The 26,513-nt window shown below is 52.0% G+C and overlaps 10 protein-coding genes across 10 annotated transcripts; 5 read left to right on the top strand and 5 right to left on the bottom strand.

Annotated features, from left to right (window-relative positions):
- Positions 1 to 860: 860 nt before the first annotated feature.
- Z517_00331 (uncharacterized protein) lies at positions 861 to 2,471 on the bottom strand (the record flags this gene model as incomplete). Its single annotated transcript, XM_013433297.1, has 4 exons — positions 861 to 1,572; positions 1,627 to 1,748; positions 1,796 to 2,088; positions 2,141 to 2,471. 4 exons carry the CDS (start codon positions 2,469 to 2,471, stop codon positions 861 to 863), a joined length of 1,458 nt encoding a protein of 485 aa, XP_013288751.1.
- A 2,813-nt stretch (positions 2,472 to 5,284) lies between these two features.
- Z517_00330 (uncharacterized protein) lies at positions 5,285 to 5,855 on the bottom strand (the record flags this gene model as incomplete). The annotated part of the gene is made up of 4 exons (XM_013433296.1): positions 5,285 to 5,343; positions 5,399 to 5,509; positions 5,573 to 5,782; positions 5,840 to 5,855. The coding sequence occupies 4 exons, from the start codon at positions 5,853 to 5,855 to the stop codon at positions 5,285 to 5,287; spliced, it is 396 nt and encodes a 131-aa protein (XP_013288750.1).
- A 708-nt stretch (positions 5,856 to 6,563) lies between these two features.
- On the bottom strand, positions 6,564 to 8,244 carry Z517_00329 (uncharacterized protein; the record flags this gene model as incomplete). Its single annotated transcript, XM_013433295.1, has 2 exons — positions 6,564 to 8,085; positions 8,150 to 8,244. 2 exons carry the CDS (start codon positions 8,242 to 8,244, stop codon positions 6,564 to 6,566), a joined length of 1,617 nt encoding a protein of 538 aa, XP_013288749.1.
- A 539-nt stretch (positions 8,245 to 8,783) lies between these two features.
- Z517_00328 (uncharacterized protein) lies at positions 8,784 to 9,442 on the top strand (the record flags this gene model as incomplete). Its single annotated transcript, XM_013433294.1, has 3 exons — positions 8,784 to 8,899; positions 8,955 to 9,287; positions 9,343 to 9,442. 3 exons carry the CDS (start codon positions 8,784 to 8,786, stop codon positions 9,440 to 9,442), a joined length of 549 nt encoding a protein of 182 aa, XP_013288748.1.
- A 405-nt stretch (positions 9,443 to 9,847) lies between these two features.
- On the bottom strand, positions 9,848 to 11,215 carry Z517_00327 (uncharacterized protein; the record flags this gene model as incomplete). Its single annotated transcript, XM_013433293.1, has 3 exons — positions 9,848 to 10,659; positions 10,795 to 10,861; positions 11,021 to 11,215. The coding sequence occupies 3 exons, from the start codon at positions 11,213 to 11,215 to the stop codon at positions 9,848 to 9,850; spliced, it is 1,074 nt and encodes a 357-aa protein (XP_013288747.1).
- A 1,092-nt stretch (positions 11,216 to 12,307) lies between these two features.
- Z517_00326 (uncharacterized protein) lies at positions 12,308 to 12,771 on the top strand (the record flags this gene model as incomplete). The annotated part of the gene is made up of 2 exons (XM_013433292.1): positions 12,308 to 12,509; positions 12,614 to 12,771. The coding sequence occupies 2 exons, from the start codon at positions 12,308 to 12,310 to the stop codon at positions 12,769 to 12,771; spliced, it is 360 nt and encodes a 119-aa protein (XP_013288746.1).
- Positions 12,772 to 14,209: 1,438 nt separating this feature from the next.
- Positions 14,210 to 15,001, top strand: Z517_00325 (uncharacterized protein; the record flags this gene model as incomplete). Its single annotated transcript, XM_013433291.1, has 1 exon — positions 14,210 to 15,001. The coding sequence occupies one exon, from the start codon at positions 14,210 to 14,212 to the stop codon at positions 14,999 to 15,001; it is 792 nt and encodes a 263-aa protein (XP_013288745.1).
- A 2,427-nt stretch (positions 15,002 to 17,428) lies between these two features.
- Z517_00324 (uncharacterized protein) lies at positions 17,429 to 19,835 on the top strand (the record flags this gene model as incomplete). The annotated part of the gene is made up of 9 exons (XM_013433290.1): positions 17,429 to 17,539; positions 17,592 to 18,013; positions 18,080 to 18,097; positions 18,183 to 18,253; positions 18,309 to 18,520; positions 18,572 to 18,678; positions 18,731 to 18,995; positions 19,095 to 19,362; positions 19,501 to 19,835. 9 exons carry the CDS (start codon positions 17,429 to 17,431, stop codon positions 19,833 to 19,835), a joined length of 1,809 nt encoding a protein of 602 aa, XP_013288744.1.
- A 302-nt stretch (positions 19,836 to 20,137) lies between these two features.
- Positions 20,138 to 23,743, bottom strand: Z517_00323 (uncharacterized protein; the record flags this gene model as incomplete). The annotated part of the gene is made up of 1 exon (XM_013433289.1): positions 20,138 to 23,743. One exon carries the CDS (start codon positions 23,741 to 23,743, stop codon positions 20,138 to 20,140), a length of 3,606 nt encoding a protein of 1,201 aa, XP_013288743.1.
- Positions 23,744 to 24,490: 747 nt separating this feature from the next.
- On the top strand, positions 24,491 to 25,537 carry Z517_00322 (uncharacterized protein; the record flags this gene model as incomplete). Its single annotated transcript, XM_013433288.1, has 2 exons — positions 24,491 to 24,737; positions 24,795 to 25,537. 2 exons carry the CDS (start codon positions 24,491 to 24,493, stop codon positions 25,535 to 25,537), a joined length of 990 nt encoding a protein of 329 aa, XP_013288742.1.
- Positions 25,538 to 26,513: the final 976 nt, after the last annotated feature.

Genomic DNA, 26,513 nt, shown 5'->3' with positions numbered 1-26,513 from the left:
CCCAGTAGTTAGTGCTGCTGGGCGAGTTATGCCGCCTACTAAACGGCTTAGTGGATGGCTAGCAGCAGGTGCTGTGGGCGCTCGGGGGGCACTTTCAGTTATGGTGGAGGGCATCATGGACACCCAAGGCACCTAAAGTGGCTAGTGATTGTATTAGTCGCCTCGAAGGATGACTAACTGCTCGTGCCGCTTCACCTACCGCATGCATGTTTGCCACAGCCTCGCCATGTGCCAAAATAGGCCATGCGAGGCTGTCACTCAGCGCACGTCTCTTCTCAGCCAACAACACACTGACCATTAGGTGACGACAACCTGTCATCAACAACACCACTTCTGGTCTTCTCACCACAGGTTCGCCACCAGCGCAGCTCGAATGAGTCGGAAAAGACCGAAATCCCCCCGGGTGCTGGCGTCACTTTTCTCACCCGGGAAACCGTCCACCTCGCGCGGCCTCTTTCCGGGGAAAAGATATATATTTAGCCCTCTACCCTCTGCTGGGCTTGCTGAATGAGCCAATCGGTAATCCAAACCCCATTTCCACTTCATCTACCTTTTCGAAAAGAAAGAATCCATCTGCGAACAAGACGCCATGCTGGCCCCTGATTTCATTGCTTCCTGCCCACCTGATGAACGAGGTTTGCTGGATGTTGAGGCGGAAATTTGCCCTCTGGTGACGTGTGCGCGCGGATGGATCGCAGACTGATTATGCGACAATGATTCCAACAAGAGCTACTCAGTACACTATCAAGGCATAACGAATAGATAATGAATTATACAACCCCTCCTTCCCGCTATCCCAAGAAGCCACAGTCCTACTCTAGGTTCGGTTCAATGCCAGAGATTGCATCCACTTACCCGAATCATACCCCATCTCCGAAGAGATTGCCATGCATGCTTCCAACCGTGCCGCCAGTCAGTCTCATGGTCAGTTGTTGATCCCAAAAATATCGCTGACTTGTTTGGAGTATGGCCTGTAAGCCAGCACTCGCACCACTGCACGCGCTCATGGTTTGCCCTCCCAACTGCCATGCTGGAGAACCCTCTCCTCCCGTCGCCATCAACATGGCCGCGACCCAGATCATGCTCGGGCGATATTCATTCCCGATTGGGGCAATAGGCTTGCCAACTAGGGTCATACAGTGAAGTCGTTGAGCCCATTCCATCACCGAGTAGATCGCCTCACCGTTCATGAAGATGCAAAAGGAAAACAGGCCAATCACCAGCAACCGCTCCTTCTCCTCGAGCTGGTCCTGTTGAAGCAGGTCAAATGCCCGAAATGCATCCAGCGTCATTGCATGCACCACTGCTGCGGTCTGGTCCCCATTCCCTCCTGCCTCGGGAAGGTCGGCAACTTGCAGGGTCCATAGGGACATTCTTTCCACGAGATTCAGGAGCGGCATCTTGATAGGAGTGCTGCAGAACAGTTCTGAGAACCCCGGGGGTAACTTGTCCAGCCGAGCACGGGATACCGGCAGAGGTTGGGGGTGAGATGCTTCCGCTACCTGCGACGCATCCTCGAAGCTGGATCTCTTAACATGGTCAAAGTGTCGGTAGTTCAAGAAGTTTTCGAACCTGGGATTGATCAGCAATGGCATAACTGGGACACCCTGGACAGTGAACTCTTACTGGAGAAGTGGAATCTTTACCCATCTGCTCAACGATGGGCTGTCCATTCCGCCCCGAAGTTGGATGATGTGCCGTAAGGCCCCAAGATGAGTCCCCATTGCATCGATGTTGTCGTGGAGAAGCTGAAAGTGTCATTAGAAGAGCTTGACCATAACTAGGGATGTATTACCTCAGTCCCAACCAGCAGAAGAATTGTCATCATAACAGCATCAGAGGCACATGTCTCCGTCGAAGAGATTCTTTCGCGGAGCTCTCGGATAACATCGTTTCGCTGTGATAAAAGCATGTCGCTTGTACTCTGCGTTCCCGGTCCGAATCGCTCTCGCATGTCTGCCGCCCAAACGAGCACAGCGTTTGCGACCATACGATCTTGGAACATGACTCCATCGAGGAAGTCGCCCGGCTCAAAGAGGATTGTTCTGTGTCGGCGGTGGATAGCAAAAGGAGCATAACACTGGAACACTGGCAGACGAGAATTAGCTGGGACAGAGTTATTCGGAGAGAGACGGCTCACAGAATTCGAATGTCGCATTTGGGTCCAGCTCGTGGTCCATCCTGAGGCTGTCACCAAGGTTCCAATGTTCCAGGAGATCGACGACAGTTTGGAAGGCAGCACTGCCCCCGTCTGCGACTGTCTCGTTTGCAGCAGACCTGGGTGGCATCGACTCCGCGGGATGAGAAGGCTGTGCATGAGTCGACGACGACGAAGCCGATGAAGAGTGGCGGCGGTGCGCAGACTGGCTGCTGGCACTTGCCGCCGGATTTCCGAGCTTCATCCTGTACATGTACCCCTCCTGCGTCAATTTGGACCTGACGGATCCCCAGGATGGGTTTCTGTTCTTCATGTCGTCCGGAATGACAAGACTTGGGGCTCGCGGACTGATAGTGATATGGTCAACGCAAGTGCACCCTAACAGCTCGAATTGATTCACGACACTCCATCCTCCAACGGCGTCTATATAGCAAGAGTGCCATGTTTGCCCAGCTGAGTTCCATGAGTTCATCTTTCCCTGGCGGGAGCATTGGGGAGTCTCGAGTCTGATCATCGCGCAGCCTTGCCAGAGTGAATTACCAGATCTGCGAAGACAGCGATAGTGCTGCTTCCCATTTTGTTCGCGGGTGGAGAAAGGCGGCCTGTGAGGTGAGTTCCTTCTGGTGAGACGTCCTGGGGTCTCATGGCCGCAAGGCAAAGCGGCCCGTCCAGGTTCTAGCCACTGAGTAATGGAAGTGGCTCGCCAGGTATTCGTCGATGAATCCCAAGTTCAATCAAGCCAGCCGCATTGGCTTACCTAAAGTGTGGCATTGTTCAATGAGCTATACCTGTTCCAGTGTTTGTCCAACTCGCCAGAGTATTGGCTGGGCGTTTGGTGGTCCGTGCGCTGAACATCCCTCATAGGTTAGATTTGGCTGTCCCTTGCTGGACTCCCTGCAGAATTTACTCTCCGACTGTCTGACAGCCTATCATAACAATCCATCAGCCTGGGTTCGGCGATCCCGTCGCCAGGGTCCTGCAAAGGTGGTGAATTGCAAATGGCATATTCGGTAAGGCTTGCTTTCTGCACTTCCATAATCCGAATCTCATCGGCGAATCTCTGTCAGCCTTCAGACGCTCCCCGAAAACAGGTGCAATTCCTGATTGTGGAAATTTTTGGCTGGCGGCAGCGGTTTTTGCACCAGGGAAAAAGAGGGGGTTGCCAATTGCCGACACGGAAAAGCTTCACATGATAAGCATAGCCATCAGACCTCGTGAATGTGATGGATGTGATGGTGTGACAGGCCCGGACCGATCGCTCGCAGTCGACCTGTCACCCCATTCGCCCGGGTCTGGGGACGTGGTTCGGCTCGTGCAATGTTGTCATCTGGCAATGGCGACTTCGTTATCAGGAAATTTTTCGGCTCTTTGGAGAGGGGCCGTCCAGTTTTGTGTTGCAACTTCCCAAAACTCCCAGACCATCAGAGATTTGGTCCCAACGTGTATCAATCGTTGCCTGGGTGGGAAAATTCACCCCTCTCCATCCTGCAGCAACGGTGGTCGCGCATGTGGTTGGCAGAGGGGTTTAGTCTCGGTATCTTGGGGCTATCTTCAAAGCGGTATGTGTATCATCAAAGGTATCCTGGTCGGCATCAAGCGGCCAAGAGCCCCTTGTGCAGAAGTGGTGAGTGTAGGTGATCGTTGTGTTTGTGGGGGCAAATGTGGTACGTAGATGTCCGTATAGGCATGATCCGGCACGGGGCTTTTGATGTACAATCTTGGGAAAGTGAACTCGCTTCGAGTCCCAAAGGATCCGAAGGGTGACCGACTCAATGTGCTGTCGAGAAAAGAGCTGCTCCTTTGGAATGACCGGATGCGTGGGCTGTGGGCGGCCCGGGTAGCGTCTTCTGGTGCGATTGATTAGAGAGAGAGATGAGACTCGTAGGAATAGCTCTCGTCCTGCCACCTGTGTCACAAACACTGAACATGATAAAGGACTGCTAGATAGTCCACGGCATTAACATTGAGACAGGGAGAGCTATAGGGCACACCGCAGAACAATGCGGAGGAGTGATATAACGATGGTATCTCTGTGAGATGGGACGAGCATGTCGGCCGTAAAGGCGAGGGAGGTTCGTGTTTAAATACGACAAGACGCAGAACATTATGAAGTGTACTGGACTCGGTGCACAGCACGAAAGGAGTAAAGGGAAAGTGTGGTTGACGAGGTTGGCGCTGGTCTGGCTGGCTGGCTGGGATCTCACATGCAAACCAAAATGCCCAAGAATTCAACCTCGGAATATTCGGCCCCAGACGAAAACAACAGATACAACGGCCAAAAGTTGGTCATGGCATGCGCCATCGGGCTCAGCGAATATCATTCGAGATTCACTGGACAGTCAAAATTCTAGGTCGATAACGCTTGGGTTTATAGATATGGAAGAAGCCGCGATAAAATCCCTGAGCGCGATGCTGAGGGTGCTGGCTGCGCTCATGTCCAGTGATATACGAAAGTCTCGGTGTTGTTCATCAAATCCACTCCGCTGGTTGCTCTCGGGTTCCGTCGACCTGACAAGAAGCCTAATAGACGAGCAATATTCCTTTACAAATTGTGGATGCACCAGCCCGCAAACTCCGCTACGAGGACAGTAGGGTGTCTGGCAGTGGTCTACTCGCCAACTGTGTACCAATGCCCTTCCTCGACTTCGTGACGTGAACTAATCCCTTCTCTCGAGCTCAGATGGTGGGCAAAGGACACGGGACACAAAAACAGAGGGGTGGTCACAAGACAGACAAAAACCACAAGGACGAATCTCAGACACATCTGGGCACAAAACGGGGGAAGAATGGAGGATTCACGCAGGGTAGTGTGGATGCGCCTCGAGGCTGCTGGAGAAACGGGCAGACAGCCCATTGGAAGGTAGCATAGTCGAGGTGCTCAAGGTGAGCAGAAGGGTGAATTGTAAGCAGGTTAAAGGCACCAAGGGCAATCCACGAAGTAGCGGAATGGACTGTCTGCAGAACTCAGGCAACGTATATGTTGTTTGATCCGATGCCTCACGTACCGTTGCGCCCTCGGTCAAATGCACCAGGCGCGATGGGAAGCTGCGGCATTGTAACGATATAGTTTTGCTCTTTCGAGGTTCCGTTGACATGTTTCGGCATCTGATTTTGATATTGTCACATCTATAGTTTGGCTTTGGCAGCACCGCCAGCTTTTGAGAGAATGGGTTCCATCTTTGTTGCTGTTCATGCTCGTTAGCTCTCCATCCTCTCGCAGCCCAACGTTGACAGACGTACCTTTCATGATATTTCCCTTGATCTTCAATTTTCCACCCATAAATAGCGCCTGGGCTTTCGTCTTGCCGACGAGTAATTTGCCAAAGTTCTCGTCGGAGAGGTGAAGTGTCACTGTTGACCTCGTTTAGTCTTTCCTGTCTTCTCTTCTCCACTGGTGGCTGGGTGAAAACTGACCATCAGCCTTCTTGCCCGCGGGGGCCTCGCCCTTGCCAACCTTTCCAGTCTCTTTGAGATCGATATACCACGCCTCTTCCTTGCCGCTGCTGTTGGTCAGCTTGAAGGCGAAAACGGCGCCTCCTTGCTTGATGGCACTCTTCCGCTCGGCGTCGTTGGAGGCGAGGGACTCATTGATGGCATCAAAGGCCACGGAGGAAGGAAAGGCGTCTGAAGGCTGCAGTTAGTTCTGTCACGTTTTGGGACAAAATGTGAAGGGCTGCTTACCGTCCTTGAGAGACATTCTGTGGCAGGCTCCGGGATTGAAAGGAGAGGACTGGGAGACACGGAAAACTCGGAGTGATGGTGAAAACGCCGGGTAGGGAGAATGCACAAGACAAAACGGGTCGGTACAAGAGGTATTCGAGCGTGACGAACTCGATATTTATGGAGATGGAAGCAAGAGTCGCGGTCGGGAATGATCACATGGCCATTGTGCAGATGAGCCGCGAGGACGGAAACCGAAGATGAAGTCATCTTGCGCTTAGGAAAACATGTGAAAGCCTCTGCCACCAGCTTCCGTTTCCAACGCCGAGGCTCAATCCGCACCACCTCACATTTCTACTACGCCTTGGATCCGCTACATTAATTACATGTCCGATGTCGCACCCTCTGAACACAATCATGCCGGGACATACTTCTATAAAGAACGTGTGACTCGAATGGATCTACAGTGCCAAGTCCTCTCATCAAAGGAAATTAGCTCAGGACTTTCTTGGAAGGTTCCTTCCACAGTCGCTTTCCCTGGTGCCAACCAATATATCAATCTTGAGGTTAGAACGATCAGAACATTTAGGGAGACGCGACGCAAATATAATATGTTTTGTGTGAGATAAAGCAGGGAGGGCACGGTCTACCTTATCAACACGTTTTCTATACAAAAAGTATGGGTATCATTGCTTTTTGGGGATCCCACGGAACACTGCGTGATGTTCCACACTGCAGGATCTTCTCAAAACTCTGGTTTAACGATCGCGTCCTGACATAGCACAGCCATGCGCTTGAAAAACCTTCGCCACTCCAACGGGTCACCCGATGCCTTGACGAAACACACCTCTATCAGGCCTTCGCTGACCACTTCCATTGCAATGTTGCCACTTAAGGGACAGCCACGACTATCCTGCGTTTTCACCTTGACCAGACACTCATAGTCTTCAGCCGTGGGTCGAGGAATATTGGGATTCGGCACCCCGAGCCGGCTCAAAGCCTCTAGGATATTGGGGACAAGGAGATTCAACGTCCACCCAGAATAGAACTTCGTCAGCCCCGAAGAGGGTAAAATGTCATGAAACCGCCGAGCCATCTGTGTCCGGCTCAGAGGGACGCTGGGGTTAGACTGAAACTGTGACATCGATGGCTCGTCTTCGAGATATTGTGCTGTGGTCATCGACTGTGTTGCCGACGTGAGACCTGCTCCTACTTGCGTGCTTGATATAGCAAGTTGCTTAGGTCGACCCCAGTCAAATAGCATATCTTCGCCAGGTGTTTCTGGTTGGGTTGATGCGAATTTGGTCCTGAAATCCCCATCGACTTCCATCGCGTCTTGATGTCGACTCCTCTGCGTACCTGCAAAGGGATCTGCATCGAAACTAACATGGAGCGCTTCAAACATATTTGTGGCCATTGTGATCGGGTCCTTCAGTCGGCCCTTTTGGTCCATAAATCTGTTTGGTCTTGTAAACCAGGGATGCCGGCGCACGTCCTCAAGCGAGAAGCGCGTTTTGACGTCGACTCTCATCATACCTCGAAGAAGGGATAGGACCTCGGAGGGGAGAGAGTCCCACAACTCGTCAGACGGCTTGCCGTTGCTCTGGACATACTCGCTAAACTCATTCGGCCTCCCATACTCATCACGACCCTCGATTGGTCTGCTCCAAGGCGTATTTCCTGCAAGCAAAACAAACAGGACCACTCCACAAGACCAGATATCCGCCACGTTGGCTGCGTAACCACTTCCCTTCGTTCCGCCTTGCGTACTACACGACAGGACTTCTGGGGCAACGTAGGGTGGACTCCCGCACAGCGTAGTTGCGAGTTTCGTCCGCCCGTGGTATTCGAATAACGTGGCCATTCCAAAGTCTGCAATCTTGAGGTCTCCATCCGCAGACAGAAGAACATTTTCGGGTTTGATATCTCGATGAGCCACGCCTTTAGAATGCATGTAGCCGATTGCACTGACAAGCTGGGTGAAATAGACGTGTGCAATGTCTTCTGCAACACCAGCATCGGCTTCAATCTTGTCAAAAAGGTCACCGCCCTCGGCCAATTCCATTGCTATCCAGAACCAAGCAGGGTCATCACCATGGTGGTAAAACTCAATGATGTTCTTGTGAAGGCCGATATGCTTGTGTAGGGATATCTCCATCTCCAATTGTTTTTGCTTGATGCGGCCATATTTCTGTGCAAATAGTTTATTGATAAATTTGACTGCGAAGACAGGATTATCGGCGCTGAGAGGAGCGGCTTTCTTGATGCTGTATGGAATCATCAGCTAATTTCCCCAATGCACTACAACACTGAGGGCAGGGAGTCGAATACCATGCGTATGCGCCAGAGCCGATGGTGGGAGAGACAATTCGGAAAGGCAGTTGGGTTGGCAGAGGTGCCAACTGAGAGTGAGGGATCCCGTTCATGACGGAGGTTGGCGACGATGTTCAGGTCGAGCAGGACAATGTTCAAGGCTATGCATTAAACGACGGTAATTCCATGGTAGCGGTGCGCCTCCAAATGGTTTACCACGCGGAGCAACGCGTCGGGTTACAGACTGAGGCGCGACAACAGTAATGAAGTGGTTGACCGAAGCCCCGGGTTACGCCCCACGCGCGGTCGACGTCATTTGGGGGACTGCTTCACAGTGCTGTTACTACAGCGACCAAAAAGTCGACCACTGAGGGTAAACAATCTTCCCTACTACTTGTAACTTTCTTGGGCGCAGTCGATCTTGCCAGCACAAGCACGACTCAACTCGACAACTTCACCCTTCACTTTCCCTGATTATCTTGACATCTTTTTCATCTTTTACTTATCCTCAGTTCCAGTCATTACTCTCCGTATTGCGGGTCTACAACCACTGCTGTCAAAACTGTAGTTGTCCAGACCATTCTTCCGTTTTCAGCATTCCTTTACTCGCATTCTGGCCGCTTGCAGCCCGCAGCTTAAATACAGCTCCAACATGGATTTCTCGCTTGAGGACTCACAGAACGCTGCTCCAGGATACCCTACCATGGCTGAGCAACAGAAACTCAGTGCCTTGCCCAGGAAAGCAGACACCCAGAGTGTCACCAAACGGTAGGACCACTCTCTTCCCTCACTGCGCTCAAAGCACGGGGCTTATCAAGCACAGACTTCAATCCGAACTTATGAGCCTCATGATGTCTCCCACGCCGGGCATCTCTGCCTTTCCTGACACCGACGGCAACATGTTGCACTGGACCGCCACCCTGATCGGGCCCAGAGATACAGCCTACGCAGACCTCACCTTCAAACTCAGCTTCGAATTCCCCAGCAACTATCCTTACCGTGCCCCCACCGTCATTTTCAAGACACCGGTCTACCATCCCAACATCGACTTCAGCGGAAGGATATGCCTCGACATTTTAAAGGACAAGTGGAGTGCTGTTTACAATGTCCAAACCGTGCTGTTAAGTCTACAGAGTTTACTGGGAGAGCCCAACAAGTATGGTTTTGCTCGTGTTTGAAAAATAAACAGCGATACTGATACTCGAGTGCAGTTCTAGTCCGCTGAACAGCGAAGCCGCCCAACTTCACCAGAGTGACCCTGAGGAATTCCAGCGAAAGGTCTTGGCTCGTCACCAGGATCTAGATGACTAGACATGGAGTTAATGTGCACGAGCACGATCTTGGCCATTGCTATGGAGTTCGCCATGACTGGACATGATGGCTACGCGCATACCCCTTGCATTGGTTCATAAGCGTTGGGCGTTGGTGCGACGTTGTTTCATTTTCAGGTGGTGGTGATTGAGCACGGTTTGAGGGTATATCCTACAGGTCAACAAAGGGGTGTGCTCGAACAAGCGAAGGACGTCCTGGTGCTGGTCTTTGAAGTCATGACCTTGAAGTTTTGTATCCACACAGAGGCGTAAAATATACAACATTGCATCCTTTGATGTTTCCTCATTGTGCCCAGATCTTCCCTATATGTTTTTCCGGTAATTCCAGGTTAAATTGTGCTCCGATGCGGCTGTTCCAAAGCACTTTTCTGTCAGCATGCAGCAGTCAGAGTTTCTCGTCGACCATGAAGCGGCTACTGCCATCATCCAAGTCCTCAAAAAGTTCGACACCCCAACTCTTGCTTGGGTTGTTGAACCTTGACCTCTTGTCCTGCTCTACGATCTTCAGCATCTCCTTGTCCGTGAAAGACACCTTGAGCGACCTCAGATTCTCCTCGATCCGATCTCGATGCACACTTTTGGGTATGACAATGGTTCCGCGCTGCCTGCCCCAGGCGAGGATGGCCTGCGCGCTGGTGACGTTCTTTGTGGCGGCGAGGTCGGTCCAGAAGGGGTCCTCGAGGATGGGGGGTAGGTCCGAGTACTTGCCGTCGTAGGTGGGGTTCATGTTTGCGAGGGGCGAGTAGGCAATGACGGTGATGTTGTTCTTGAGGTGCCAGTCGACAAATTCCTGCTGCTGCAGGTACGGGTGGGTCTCGAACTCGTGTGCCAGCGGCCGGATCTTGCACTTGGCCAGCAGGCTGTCCAGCTGGCGCGGCGAGAAGTTGGACACCCCGATGTGCCGGGTCAGGTTGGCCGCCACCAGCTCCTCCATGGCGGCCCACGTGTCGTGGATGCTCGTGTCCTGGTCGATGACGGTGCGGCCGGGTTTTTGGCCCGGCAAGAACGCCACGGGCCAGTGCATCAGGTACAGATCCAGGTAGGGGACATGCAGGTCGCGGAGCGTCTTCTCCAGCGCCGGCCGCACGTTCTTGGGCTGGTGCGCCGTGTTCCACAGTTTGGAGGTGATCCAGTACTTGTGGCGCGAGGGGGTTACGGACGAATTGCCGAGTGTGCGTCCGACAAAGTCTTCATTGTCTATCGAGAGTGGTCAGCCTCGTTATGACCTTTGTCAAGATCAAACTCTGATCAATACTTTCCCAAGTGAGGAGGGATGGGATCTTTGTAAGACTCGAATAAATCTCCCTGGGGTTGTTAGGCGTTCCGACTTACCATAAGCAGCAGCCGAATCGAGGTGTTTGTATCCCGCCTCGAAAGCATATTCGACAGCGTTTGAAGCCTGCAGTAACAATTTCCCACGGGAATATCAATGTCAGCATTTTTGATAAGCGTTCCCTTCTCAGAAACGTTGAAAAAAACCCAGGGTTTCTACGATGGTGGGGGAATTTCGATACAAAAATAACAACACGACGGTGGTGATAACAGGGGAGAAACGGACATCTTCGTCCTTGGAATTCCATAGCCCCAAGCCAACGTGCGGGATCTCTTTGATCGGAGTTTTTGATAGAGGGTGTTGGTGGATGGGGACCTGGTCTTCCGCCAGCGACGCAGGCAGAAGCGTTGTCACTAGACAGAGACTCAGACTGAGACTGATGGAGAGCGCAAGGAAATGCGGGGATGAATGTTGTCGCATTTTGACCACCGCAGAAATTCGATGAAAATTGAGAGTTTGGTTATTCGATTCAACGGATTAAGAGAGAGCACAGACACGATGATGTCTCTTCTCGCTCGGACGGAATGGACTGAGTTGGATTGCACATGTGAAGGATGTAGCGGAATGGCGTCTTGCGTGTATAGCGGAGCGTGAGGCGACCAATGCTCGATCTTAATGTCGTCATCCTCATACCTCATTTGTACAAGTGCCCAAAGGCGGGCCGGACAGCGCATCCGCGAATAGCGCATGGCGTATAGTGACTAGCGAATGACTAGATAATCCACCTACCGAGGTATTCAAACAACATGCCATGCATCGAGCCACGTACGAGTGTGTGCAGCATAAAGAAAGATTGTAGCGCCCGAAAAAGAGACAAGATATGTCAGCCTCCAGGCCTGATTAGCCCCACTTTTTATTAATATATAAATATTAACACAACAGAAATCCTTCCACAACTCCTCGCCAGAACTGGTCAAACTAGCATTCGGCTTGCAGGCGTTCTGATGACGAATTGTCAACAACCGATCCTCCCTCCGAGCGATAGAAAGACAGGTACAATGGGTATACAGTCAGTATCACTGACCTCCCTACCTCGTCATCCTCCTCCTCCGCCGAACCGAAAAAAAACCCTGCGAACCCGGGTTTTAGCTCACCACATCCTCCTGTTCAACTGGAGGATGTGGCAGAGTTTTTGCTTTTCGTTCGCAATGTCATCTGGACAATGTTCCTAATTTCTCTAGTAGACTGAGAAAACAAAGCCCAAAATCTAATGTGCATAAATCAGATACGTCTGTCAAGCATCTCTAGATCTGCATTGCGTGTTTGCTTCAGGTCAGTGGCCGGCCTTGGGACAAGGGGAATGTCGAGGATGCACTAATCCACGCTGCTGCACGGAGCCATGTGTCTGTGGAGACTAAGTATTGCCCACTAGAGACAGTTTGATTAAATGATAGTTAATCATATATATCGAGCCATGGAACACCGTGAGAGCACTGACAGTCAAAGGTAAAGATGGTTTTGCTGCACTTACACCTTGGTACTGACCTTATTCAACAGGTACTCGAAGCTCTCATGCAGCCTGGTCTGGCAGCAGTATGTGTAGAGACCAAAACACCGAATGAAAATCATCCGCCTCCTTTGGACTTGCTCCGGAGTAATCAAAGAAGTGTGAGTTTCGGCAAACTGGGCGAATTCGCCGGCACCGGTTCTCCATCACAACCTCACCAAGTGTCTCTTGCCATAGAGTGGATGTTACGGGCGCTTTGGCTCGATGGTATGTACTCGCGAGAAGTGTGATGTTAATGGGAAGGAAAGTCGCGTCTATGTCTATGGTCTCGGTAAGTCCGTGCATTTTATACGCCTCTGACGGAACTCCAGTCGCCAAAGGGTCGTCTGAATCCAACGGCAATGTCATGACTCCGTTTACAGAAGAGATGAAAGACTGGTTCGACATAGCCTTCCGCTCCCAGTCGGAGGAACATCCTGTTGATTTCAATAAGCGCTTCGTCATGGCTGTTAATAGCGATATGCCTTGATTTGACAGACGTCGCATTGAGAAGTCGGGCTACGATCATGCCTCCTCACCTGGAGCGTTCATGAGTAAACTGGTATGGGAACTATTTCTGAAATGGGAAAGCACCAAAAACGGAGAGAGGAACCGAGAAGATAGAAAACAAAGACAATGGAAGAAAAAAATGAGGAAAAAGTAAAAGACAAGAAAACATAGTTTGGGTGGCAGGTTGCCCTGGCCAGAAATGGCCCGAGTAACTCGCGACTCGTATCTGCATTTCGGTAGAAAACACCGTCATCACGGCTTTTTCCACCCAAACCATACACCATCTTTCGACTCCCTCCTCTTTTAGAGTCTCTCAGTCGGATTCACCTGTTCTCACGCGCAACCATCTCAGACAAAGCGGCCTTGCCGTTTCCCTTCCACAAGGCTGCCCCCCCTTTTTTCCGTTCTACCCGCGGCGCCTCTTTTTGGGCACGAGACTGCAAAGGGAAAATAAATGGGTGCCTCTGGATTCCGGATGAATGGTGGCCTGTTAGGAGACTTAGATCGAATAGCATCGGAGGGCCAGCTTTTGTGTAACGTGCTGTTGTCAGTAAAGCTTTGCACAGGCACCTAAAGTGTCTAACAACGTAAACGACTGTGAGGGCCTGATGCCGGATTATAATTCCTCCGTAGCCCCTCATCCCGCAAGCCCGCAGGGTGCAGGCAAACTGTGGAAGCAATACCGCCCGTTTCGATGATGATGATGATGCGTATACCTCGTACTCGGTCTAGGGTCTCATGCTACACATTCCTCTTAATTGTGATAGGGGTACCGAGTACCATATTTTAATTCCGCGACACACCAAAAAGGGCAGTAGTCTCTTTTGGCCCCCCCGTGTGGCGGCGGGCTGCTGGCTGGCTGGACTGCGGACTACAAGTATAAGCACCCTGGCACCCTCCGAATCAGGAACGATACCCTGTTCCGGTTAATCAGAGCCTAAGTAGCACACCCCCCCGCGTGCCCCGTTGGGGGGACCGGGACGACATTCCACCGCCCATCTGTCCAGATGCGCCAATGATATCTTGAGCAAGCCGTGTTAATCCGGCCACCCCCCCATAATACCTCCCCTGAAAAACCATCCGGAGGAATCGAGACTAAGTCCTACGCTTATTTGTTGTCGATCGCCGCAGGTCCTAGCCGGCTAGCAGGGCAAGGGGGTCAGCCTTGTTTGTGACCACAGAGTTTGCTTTACTGTTGAGCGAACTTTTCAGCTCCAATTGTAAGTATTCTTACGCCTTCATGGTGCGCCTTGAAAGGTTGGGCAGCATAGGTAGGTAGGGAGAGAGGAGAAGACCTGGAGGTAGGTTCAGAGTAAAAGGTATAAAGAAGGTAATGTCCACGTCTACTTCCCTTGAGCTGTTTATCGGCAAAGCACACCAGAGAACCACGCAGGACTGACATCAATCGATCGACAAACATGTCTTCCTCCAAGCCCATATCCTTCCCAGAATTCCCCATCTCCCAAATCACCATGCCCACCGACGACCTGTTCAACGCCGCGTACACCTACGTCCAAGAGAACTGTACCAATGCGACACTCAACCACTGCGTCCGCAGCGTCGCCTTTGCTCTCATTCTGCTCCGCAAGCTCCCGCCCTTGACAGCCAACCCGGACATTGACAGGGAGGCTATCGTGCTCTCCATCATGCTGCACGACTTGGGCTGGGCGACGACCCAGTCCCTGATATCCAACGACAAACGGTTCGAGGTCGACGGCGCAGAGATTGCCCGCAACTTCCTCCGCACCGAGATCGCCGCCGCCAATGGCGTTGGGCCGGGCAAGAAATGGGACAAACACCGCCTGCAGCTGATCTGGGACGCCATCGCGCTGCACACGACCCCGAGCGTCGCGCAATACAAGGAGCCCGAGGTCCTGGCCACCCAGACGGCCATCACCGCTGACTTCTTGGGGCCCAACCTCCCCGTCCCCGTGCCCGGCGGCCCCATAATCACCGTCGACGAGTACAAAGAGATTCTTGAGGTGTGGCCCCGCCTCGGCTTCAAGGAGGAGCTGCGCGCCACCCTTTGCGGGCTCTGCCGCACCAAACCCCAGACCACCGTGGACAATTTTGTCGGCCAGTTTGGCGCGGCGTACGGCATTGACGGCCACGGCGGCGGGAGGGCAGAGTTCCTCAAGTTTTTGGAAGGCAACAACGTCGTCAACCTCTTGGAGGGCGGGTTGACGGCCCTGGAGCAGTATGAGAAATGAAACCTGAAGGTCCAAACACGATCGAAGTGACTAAATTGACAATCAAAGAACGTTGTTTTCTGGGTTATTTTGGCGGGTGGGAAGGGATGAGAACAAAAATGGAAGGGAAAGGAAGGGAAAAAATTGAAATGAAAGGCAACGCATCGTAGTGTTTGGGGCAGAATGATGTTCAAAAATCCCAATGACGGCCGAATTCTCCGCCGTAATGACCAGCGCATTTACCAATATATAATGATCGATCTATTTGGCTAGGACATTCTCCTTCCCTCACCTTCTGGTTCTGCACTTCCATATCGAACATGACAATAACGACATTAGGACGTTTTCTCCAACGCGTAGACAGAAGCTATAGGTTTTCTAGAGATTGTGAGTACTCGGGCAGGACTGCTTGCGGCGACGACACGTAGGCTCTGGACACAGAAATCTCAACTCTGTCTCTACGACGTGCCTCTTTGGCCACGGCGTGGTGCGGGTGGTTCAAGTCCACAGTCCTGTGGATCAATCCGTCTTGAGTTCTTCCTTCATCAGCCCAATCTTGTCCCACAATTGTGTATCGCGAGTAAAGCTGCCGATCGATCCAAGATACAGCACAACACAGCACGGATGATGACGAGGAATTCGTTGACGAAGAATCCACACGGTGCCGACTCGAGAACGTAGCAATCGCATGATTGTCTTGCAGGTTTTCATTGGCGAGTCGCGTCATTTTCGAAATGATCTCAATGCATTCTGATAAGATCTCCACGGTCGAGAGCCATGTCGAACCAATCCTATATAGCCGAGGAAATATGTCGAGGTTGAGTCGATTTGCGTGGCAACTCGGATTTGAGATCTAGTAAGCCAACGAGAAGTACCAAAGCGGTTTGCTTTCTGGACAACAATTGTTCAAAGAAACTTGCAGCCTTCTATCTGCCATTGCCTCCACATGTGTTCCACGGCTGACCGCAATGTCTCCGAATGATTGCACAGTACATGATACTCACCTCCCACCGTCCATGAACGGGCAAATGCATCTATATTTACGACAATTTGTCAAATTCTCGCGTCAGAAGGTTGCTCTGACCCGTTTCAGTCTGTTTCTTGGACACACCGTATATGTTACCGATGATTTTATAAGCCATGACAACCAAGCAGAGAACGTTCTTCTCCTCCATTGTGGCCTGCGTACCGGTTGATTTGTCGCCCATTATGGGGAGCCGTTGTTGAAGAGAGGCGCACCGAAGGTAGAACCTCATAGACTGCGAGTACAAGCGTACAGGTCTATTCAATCTTAGAGAGGTAAGGTTTAAAGCAGACACTGGCCACGCGTTTCATCACTCCGGCTGAGCCCAGCCTGAGACTTTGTTTCAATGTTTTCCATCTCTTTGGTTGTCTCTTTTCATAGTGGACAGTCAGGATACTCAAAGCAGCAGTAGGAGTAGTGGAAGGGAGGAAAGAGGTTCTGTGTGACCTCGGCTGCATGGATGTATCGCTCGCTTGCTAGCGGTAATAAGCGAGCTCGGCTCACCAGAGGGCGGGTTGGATAGAGCCGAGAAGCAAGCAGTGCGGGTCACGACAAGGCTGCGGTGCGGACGCCACGGCCGCAGAGGCACCAGAGGGAATGATTATGTGTATTGAATTGAGGGCACAAGGAGTTGAAGGAAGTACCCTGGTGCCTGGGCACCTTGGCACCTTGACACTCTTGGTCCTCCATATATCTTGACGTCTTCAGGACAACATCGGCTTCGTTCCAACCACATGCTACTCCGTTGCTGACACCAATGGATCCTTTATAACGGCCCTCTGAGTCACCACATATCCACCCTCACTCTCATTCTGGGACCACTTCCCGGCTGGGACAAAGGTCAGCCTTACCTGCTAGGCTCGTGGTCAGACTCGTAGCAAAAACCAAGTCAATATCCGCATTGAATCGTGGACATAACATAGCCATGTCAACCTCCAGACCTCAGCCATGTACCTCCTCGGAGATTTTAATGCCTCGCCACGCCCCTTATCAGGCAGAAGCTCCCCATCGGCCGCTGCTGACTCTCTGACCCAACCTCAGGGCGGTTCCTGCATCTTTCGAATATCGGCTGAAGTTGAGTGCAATCCACCAACCACAGCGGTCAGCCGTGGCCTCGTACGCTTCAGGCACATGTTCACATGCAAGCGCGTGGCTCCGAAGGGACCACACTAGAGGGCGATCTTTCCAGGCGGTGACTTGACCTCTACCCAGATATACTCTGCTTACATGAGTGGCATCCATGAGGAATCCCGTCTGAAGCGGCATTTCTGTTGCCAGATCCGCTATGCTTCTGATGCTATGACATTTGCCATGATTTATAAGGGATGCTGTTCTTCTTCTGTCGGCCCAAGTGTCGTTAGATGTTTCCGGCAGACACTTGCTGCTCTATTTTCCAGGCACACCTCCAAGACATATCACACGTCATGCTCGATACAATCCGAGATGCACCCCTGGGCCAATTCCTCCGATGGATAGCCCAGAATAGAATCCTCTTGTATCCTGATGAGCGGGAAGGATTCGTGTTACCCAAGCTGGTGAGCTGCCTACAGTCTCCGAGAGGGCTTCTGGGAATGACATGTGTTCCAGGCATCTGGTACTTCTGTCGAGGACGTTGCGAACCCCGACAATTCTGTATCCGACCCAGTCGAGGCACAAAAGGAGAGCCCTGAAACACAGAGTTCGGAAAAAGCAGAGGACTCGAGACCGGATTCTGAGTTGGCGGACCTTGAAAAGGCTGGGGGGAGTAGCGGACCGTCGACACGCCCAACAAGAAGGTCAAACGATGAAAATTTGGAGCCTAGCCTCGCAAGACAACGGAGTCTGTCGTTCACAGAAGAACGTTACGCCTTGGATCAGCAACTGGAGCTGGAAAAAACCAACAGCAAGCCTATATCACTCCACAAATCGGCTGATGGCACCATTCTCGTTGACTGGTATACGACTGATGACCCAGAGAATCCGCAGAACTGGTCGCAGACAAAGAAGCTCTTTATATTGGTTCAGATATGGTATGTTCTCTCTATGACCCTGGCCGCGCAACGATTGAGGCCGAGAAACTCACGTGAAGTTTGCAGCTTATACACCTTCGCCATGTATGGAGGTTCCAGTATTTACGTCGTCAGCGAAAGGCGGGTTTCTCACCCACTATTCCGAATCCTTATACTGACGAACTTCTAGTGGGGTCATGCATAGATTCGGCGTTGGTGAAGCAGCGGCAGGAATGGGCCTTGCCATATATGTGATTGGATGTACGTTGGATCTCCTTCTTCTCTGCGAAGCCGATCCTGACCAAGTTCATTCTAGATGGAGTTGGCCCCCTGCTGTTCGCCCCCCTCTGTGAGATTCCTGCTATTGGCCGCAACGGAGTTTACACGCCTGCCTTTATCTTATTTACCATCATCTGTATCCCGACAGCGGTGGTAGACAATTACGCTGGTCTCTTGGTTCTTCGATTTCTACAAGGCTTTCTATCTAGCCCTTGCCTTGCCAATGGAGCTGCCTCGGTCAGTGATATGGTAAGTTTCCCCGGAGACTCAGACCCAAGGGAAGCACCCTAATTACCGTAGTTCTCCCTCCTGTTGCTCCCCGTCTATCTCTCCTCTTGGACGGGTGCTTGCTTCTGGGGCCCTGCCCTCGGACCAGTCATGGCGTCGTATGCCGTCAGTGCCAAAGGGTAATTTCCCCTCCTCCGTCTCATAGAACGCCCTCAGCTAATAAAAGTGCAGATGGAGATGGTCGTTATGGGAGCTACTATGGCTTAGCGCACCAATCCTGGTCGTCTACCTGATTGCTTTCCCTGAAACCTCTGGCGCTACAATTCTTCGACGACGAGCTGCGCGACTTCGGAAACTTACGGGCAGGACAGATCTACGGTCCCAGAGCGAGATCGACCAGGAACATATGAAGTACTCGGAAGTCTTCTTTGACGCCATCATTAAGCCGCTCGAGATCATGATGAAGGATCCTGCTGTTGCGTACACTAACCTCTATGTGAGCTCCCCTTGCCCCCAGAAATAACCCCCAGAACCAGTGGCTACGACTCCCGCCTGTCTACTTCTTTCTGACTCCGTCATCGTGCCAATTTTCCAGAGCGCTCTTCTCTATGGCATCTACTATTCCTTTTTCGAGGCCTTCCCGCTGGTCTACGTGGGGATCTACGGTTTCAATCTCGGCGAACTGGGCTTGACTTTTGTGACCATCGGAGTGGGGTGTACGATTGCGGTCGTTGTCTACAACACATACCTGCTCCTCTACCTAGTGCCTGACATCATCAAAAACGGCCTGCGGGCACCGGAGCATCGGCTAGTACCTGCATTGTTTGGCGTCTGCACGTTGCCTGCGGGATTGTTCATGTTTGGTGAGTCGATCAATCCACTCGCATCTACCCCTAGAATATGAAGGCGCAGGTGCTGCATGAAGGGCCCGCGAAACGAACGAAAGGAGAAAAGACTGAACGTTCCTGCTGACAAGATCTTCTCGTTATGAAATTATACAGGTTGGACGTCTCGCCACGGCGTGCACTGGATAGTCAGCACCATCGGCGTGATAATCGTGGTTTGCTCCAACTTTGTCATCTTCCAGTGCATCTTCGTATATCTCCCGTTATCATACCCGCGCTACACGGCCTCGCTGCTTGCCTCCAACGACCTCTTCCGCTCCCTCTTCGCCGCCGGCACCGTCATCTTCTCCCGACCTATGTTCGTCAATCTGGGAATTGGTCCCGGTATTAGTCTGCTTGCAGGGCTGGCGTGTGCTGGGGTGGTGGGTATGTTCTTGCTGTGGAGGATCGGTGGTATGTTGAGGGCAAGGAGTAAGTTCGCGGTGGGTTAGGTTGACATGGGCACGCATCATCGGTGCAGAGAAAAACGGACGGACGTTCGCTTGAGTCTTGATGTGGCGATAGAAGAGAGAGAGAGAAGGCCACGAGATAGTGGTTGGTGGGACAGCACAGCGGCGAATTTAGGAAATAGGAAAAGAGCGGTAGGTGGGTTCGAGACGAGTGTCCGGGATGGCTGTATTATACGTATATTGGGTGGGTATATGAACAAGGTATATTTGCGCATACGGCCTGTATCCAAAGGCCTTGGAAACAAAACAAGACGATATGAAACGCTCCCACGGGACTGTTCACTTTACACGGCATCACCCTCGACTGTCTGCAACGGGACATAGTTGCCCCGTTCTCTCCCTTGTGCTCTTCTCCGCGTCGCCACTCCCTCGAGTCTCTCGAACATGGACTCGGCAACGCCTTGGACTCTGACCATCCAGCCGCCGTCATTCATCAGCTTCTTTCTCCTCTTCGCTCCGATCACGGGCGCACTGTATCTGTCTCCTTCCATCTTCAGAGCTTCGACACTGAGCCACTTGGGCCTGCCGACCCACCGCAGCGCCAACGAGCTCAGCGTGACAGAAATGCTGCTGAACATCATCGCCGTGGCGCTCATCAAAGGGGGCATATGGTAGCCGAGCGGTAAGAAAATACCCATTGCAAATGGTAGTCCGATAACGTTGTACGCACAGGCCCATATCAGATTGATCTTGATCCGTCGGAAAATGACACGGCACAAATGAAGAGCAGTCGGGATATTGAGAAGATCATCCGAGCGCATTATCACAATGTCTGCGGCCTCGACTGCGATGTCGCTCCCAGAAACGAGACCCATACCGACATTGGCGGTTGCAAGAGCCGGGGAGTCGTTGATCCCATCCCCAACCATAGCGACAATTTCCCCTTGAGACTGCAGCTCTGAGACGATGGACTGCTTTTCACCTGGAGAAACAGATGCACGGATGCATTCTCGAGGGATCCCCACTAATTCAGCAATGGAAAGTGCTGTGTTATATGTGTCTCCAGTGACGAGGCTGGTAGAAATACCCATCTTGTGCAAGGCGGTAATAGCAGCAGGGGCAGTAGGTTTGAGCGTGTCAGAGAGGCCGATATACCCAGCATATTGTCCGTTAATCGCGACATAGATAGTTGTTATTCCGGTCTTCGATTTCCTTCGGGTTGTGGGAGACAGAGCTGCATTGATCGAGCTCTCAACATCTGCCGGGATGTCGATCTTCTTGTTGGCCAAAAACGTAGAGTTGCCGACATAGACTTTGTATTTAGTTTCGTCCCCTGGATTGTTGAGCTCGATGATGGCGGATACTCCCTGACCTACGGTGACACCAAAGGTGCCAACCTGGCCGGGGAATCCTTCCTCTGCTTCGAGGCCGAGTTTCTCCCTGGCAGCTAGAACAATGGATTTCGCAATGGGGTGTTCAGACCCTGTCTCAGCGAGACCAACGAGTGTCCACCACAGCTTCTGACGCCATTCGTTGGAGCTCCAGAGAGCTGCATAGCTGCTATCGGCAACATTGAGCTTCCCAAAAGTCAGAGTACCGGTCTTGTCCAGGATGATATGCGTGACGCGGGTTGCCGTCTCAAGAGCGGCACCTCCTTTGACTAAAATTCCCAGTTGCGAAGCTGTCCCAGTTCCCACCATGACTGCCGTTGGGGTTGCTAATCCAAGGGCACAAGGGCAAGCGAAGACAATGACTGAGATGCAAAGCTTTAGGCAGACCATGAACTTGCCGCCATTCTGTTGATCTGTAAAGATTTTGGGAGGGTTGGGCAGGACGTGGCTCAAGATCATCCAGCCAACAAAGGTGATCAATCCGAGAAGAATGATGACGGGTACAAAGTAACCAGCAACAAGATCGGCCATGCGCTGGATAGGTGCTCGGCTCGTCTGGGCCTCTTGGACAAGATTGACAATTTGGCTCAGTTGTGTATCCTTTCCCGCACGTGTGACTTTGAAGTCAATCTTGCCGGCGCCATTGACGGTACCCGCAATGAGTGTGCTACCCTTCTTTTTCTGTATAGGCATGGGTTCACCAGTGACCATGCTTTCGTCCACAAAACTCTCTCCACGGGTAACGACTCCATCAGCGGGTATCTTGTCCCCAGGTCGAAGGATGACAACATCTCCGACCTCGATCAATTCGGTTGGGATGGTCTTTTCTATCGCGGAGGGACCGGAAGAGCCTGATGGGCCGGGACCTGATGGAACTCTCCTCAAATCGTTGGTTGGCGTTTTCTCGAGCACAGGAGACGATGGAGCTGTCCAGGCATCGGCAAGCTTCTCGGCGTATAGAGGGTCCTCATATATGGTTGCCATGCTTGGAGCCAGAGACATCAACTGTGATAGAGCTCTGGAGGTCTGCCCCTTGGCTCGATTTTCGAGCCATCGTCCGAGAGTAATGAATGTGATGAGCATGGTGCTAGTGTCGAAGATAGTGCTAGGTTTATTGTGAGGGGGGATTAAGACTGCCACAATGACGGCAAAACAACTGAAGAAAAATGCCGTCGAGGTACCCAAGACAATCAGCACGTCCATGGTTGGCGACCTGTGCTTCAAACTTTTGAACGCTGAAACATAGAAACGCTTTCCAATGCCGAACTGTACAGGAAGTGTCAGGGCGAAGCAGATCACGTCACCCAAAAGAAGGCCTGGAATAATCTCAATGCCTCCAAAATTGATCGATGGGAAGAACATAGGTATAATCATGCTGATCAAGAGCACGGGAATGGCACAGCTCAGGGATGTAAGAAATGCTCTCTTCCATTCCTGGATTTCTTTTGTTTTGGCGAGAGATTCCAGCTGAGCATTATTGTCTTCCATTTCTGCAACTAGGGCATTGAATCCAGCGTCCTCAATGACCGCGACAATCATTCGAAGACCGGCAACGGTAGGATCATAGGTGATGGTGGCGCGCGACGTGGAAAGACTGATCACCGCACTTTTGACTCCTGGTTTTGATCTCAGGATGTTTTCGAGCTCAGTGGCAGTTTGTCCGTCTGGTAAGCCATAAATCTTGAGTTGCTGGGAAATGTAGTTTGAGCTCTGTAGATTGGTCTCAGCTTGCGAGGACACAATCTTAGCATCGAAACCGGCATCTTCAATGAGTTCGACGATCTTCTCGGAAGGAAGGGTGACGGGATCATGAGAAATGACTGCTCGTTCTGCGAGAAGGCTTATGTTGAACTTGACCAGACCAGGAACGGTTTTGAAAGCGCCTTCGACAGAAGAGGTGCAAGCACCGCAAGTCATGCCCTCAATAGCAACAGTGGTAGTCCACGTCTGCGACTGGTCGTTGGCCTCTGCATTCCCAGCTGTGGGCCTAAGAGTGTCTTGAGTTTTTGAGTCAATCACGGTGGCATCAAAGCCTCGGTCTTCAATGATCTCGGCCAGTGCATCGGCATTGATGATATTTGCGTCATGCTGGACGATGGCACGCTCCGCCAGAAGGGAAACACTCATGCTTTTCACGCCCGGGACATTCTTGAAGCCGGCCTCAACAGCCGAAGTGCATGCCCCGCAAGTCATTCCTTGTATGGATATCGTTGTGGTGGTGAGCTGGGACTCTGAGCTGGATACTCCAGTCGAAATCGACAGAGTGGGAGGTTTGGGCATATCTGTAGATAGAACTTCGGCATCGAACCCACGATCCTCAATGATCTCTGCGATCTGCTCGGGAGACAACTTCTTCGGATCATGATGTACCACGGCTCTTCCCATCATTAAGCTGACCGATACAGCACCGGCACCTTCAACGTCCTTGAACCCTGACTCTATTGCGGAGGTGCATGCACCACAAGTCATGCCATCGACTTTGAGGGTTGTGGTAGCCATATGCGCCGGGGTCGGCGAATGTTGCGGCGCCTCGTGGCCGCTGTCACTGGCAAGACTCATCGTAGCGAACGTTCGTGGGATTAACAGCAGGGCTGAGAGAGAGAGACAATCATAAACGCATCGTTCGAGGGGCACGCGTTCGGGGGCCGACTTCGGAGCAGGAAAAAGGAAGTCGAAAACGGAGGTGGTGCAGATCGCGCAGAAAACAAGAAATGGCTTTAAAAGAGTGTATTGAGAGAACGGAGTGCGAAGATGATATGTAAGCGGCCTTGAAGCGTTCGTGAGCGGACCGAAACGTGTTAAGTCAGAAGTCAGACGGGGACTTGAAGCTGAGAAATGCCTGAAGAGCGAGATTGAGGCCTGAAACCGAAAAGTGACACCATCGACGGATTGGGTCAAGAGAAACACCCCTGATTTAGTATCACGCCACCTCTAGCCGCATCAGGGCATCTTCAGGCTGGAGGGTAGCCTCGCCTCGGTACAGATCACGAGAGAATTGGCAATATTGGCGTATCTAACAAAAATGACATTTAACAAGCCATGACGATCGCTGGTTCGACATGAAATCAGGTCGTAGGGTTGAAACTGGTACCAGCCACCCGCAGCCCAGCCACCAGCCTCAAAACCATGTAATTAAATAAGCCTGAACCACGTGCAAATCTCAGCCTCGTCTGTTGCCAAGCCCTAACCTCTGCCCGCAGTGACAGCCTCGTCTTCCAGTTCGCAGGCTGAGTATCAATCCCCGCGCTCTTCTCCCACCTTAGCATCAATCCCTCTGCCCTTTCGCTCTTCCCACCTCTGCGTAAGATGGATCAATCACAGACAAAAGCTCTCGCTGCGATTCAGCCTTTTGTTCACCTCGCCACTACCACAAAAACTCCATCACCACGCTTTATTGCTGAACTGATCAAAGGCGCAATCTCCGCTCCTGGGGCCTACATCTTCACCGAGCTTCTTCAACTGCCTGTCATACAGAGCTTGAGAGGCACGCAAGGGGAATCTTGGTTGAAACTGTTGGAGATCTTCAGTTGGGGGACGTATGAGGAGTTCAAAGGTACACCTTAAGGGGATATAATGGTAAACGCATATGCTGATGGACCTATGTGTTTAGCCGACCCATCTCTTCCACCCCTCGATGAAGCTCAGACCTTCAAACTGCGGCAGCTTAGTCTCCTGACTTTGGCCTCGCCATTTGCCCCCACTAGCAAGAACACAACAGCCAATGCTTTGACCTACCCTGGGCTGCTTGCGACCCTCCTGCTTTCTACCTCCCAAGAGCTAGAATATCTGGTGACACAGTCGATCTATTCCGGTCTCCTCACTGCCCGTCTCAGTCCCACATCGAGTCCCCCCACCGTACACATCATGTCCGTTGCCCCTCTTCGCGATCTGCGCCCTCACTCCCTCCCCGTACTCTGGCAGATCCTACAGACATGGGAATCCCGCTGCACCGCCGTCGTGAGCGACCTCGAAGCGCAAATTTCCGCTATCCGAGCAACCGCTCAGCAGAGAGCGTTACAAGAAAGAGCCCGACAGAACGAGGTAGATTCTCTAGTTCTCAGCACTGACCGACAGCAAACATCAAGCGATAATGGCGTCACATCAGGAAACGGACGGGCAGGGCGTTCCGCCGGATTTGGTGTAGGCCAACGTCCTCCGAGCAAGCGAGACCTCGATCAGCAGATGGAAGGCGAGGGTGACGACGTGGACGATGATTACGACGAGAGCAAGATGGATCTGGACGAGGGTGTCAGTGAGGGCACAGGTATCTTCGGAGGCCCTGCGTCGCGAGGCGGAGGGAGTGGGGGATCAAGGGGTGCAAAGCGAAACCGTGGACGAGGCTCGTCAAAATGATCCCTTGGGCCAGTATATTGACACTGATTGCATCTTAAAGACCGAGTGCATGGTTCTCATGCGGCACAAGTCTGATGATTCAGGGATGCTTGTCAATAGAGATGTCCAGGACGGAGCCCGCCGTGTCGAGACAAAGTGCTCACATGTTCTGAAACCAGGACACCCAGGAATTAAAGCACATCTGGAGGACAAAGTTGGTTGGTTGGCTCGTGGGTTTGATCTGGGACAAGATCCAACGACCGGGTTTCTGTTCCTGCACGACACATCACGCCAACCGCATACCATCCCACCTGCTGCTCCGGATCCACTGCATCCAGCCCGAGCGCATCTGCGCCAGACGGTACACATACAATGCATGCTAATGCTCCCGTGGCGCCTCGAAGGGGACATCAATAACACTAGGCCCACCGAACCCGCCATGACAGACGGACATGTCCTGTGAAGATCCAATAGACGAGATACACGATAATGAAGGATGATGAAGTAACGAGATCCCCCCTCACCTTACTCACTCTGCCCTGCTTCACAATTACTTTGCTAGGCTATGTTGTGCCGCGCTGTCGCTACTTTACTCCAGTCTACTCTGTTCTGCTCTGCTCTACTTTGCTCAGACATAGCGTAGCAATACCCCTTCCTGTGGAGTTATCCATTTTACCTACAGTACGTCTCACAACCCAGTGTCTATAGAACAAAACGGCGATAAAGGCAGGTGTTGAACAACCCAATCTGCGACCATTTCGGGCATACAAAAGGCTCATGTGACCAGTTTTGGTTGCCAGTTTTCGCATAGCTAACAGCATACATATCCAAGCTCCATGTATCTTTCCTGTTGTTTTGATCCGCTGCCTCAAGCCTGGGACGTTGTGTTGCGAGATATCGTGCTCTGTGGAGGCGGGCGTTTTGCCATGTCTGCAATCACTGTGTCTTCCAGTCTCCATGTATTTCATCGTTTGTCGCAGTTAGATTGATGGGGTGC

The sequence above is a fragment of the Fonsecaea pedrosoi genome, assembly GCF_000835455.1.
Source record: "Fonsecaea pedrosoi CBS 271.37 unplaced genomic scaffold supercont1.1, whole genome shotgun sequence".
NCBI classification, from domain to species: domain Eukaryota; kingdom Fungi; phylum Ascomycota; class Eurotiomycetes; order Chaetothyriales; family Herpotrichiellaceae; genus Fonsecaea; species Fonsecaea pedrosoi.
This window is presented reverse-complemented; position numbering and strand designations above follow the sequence as displayed.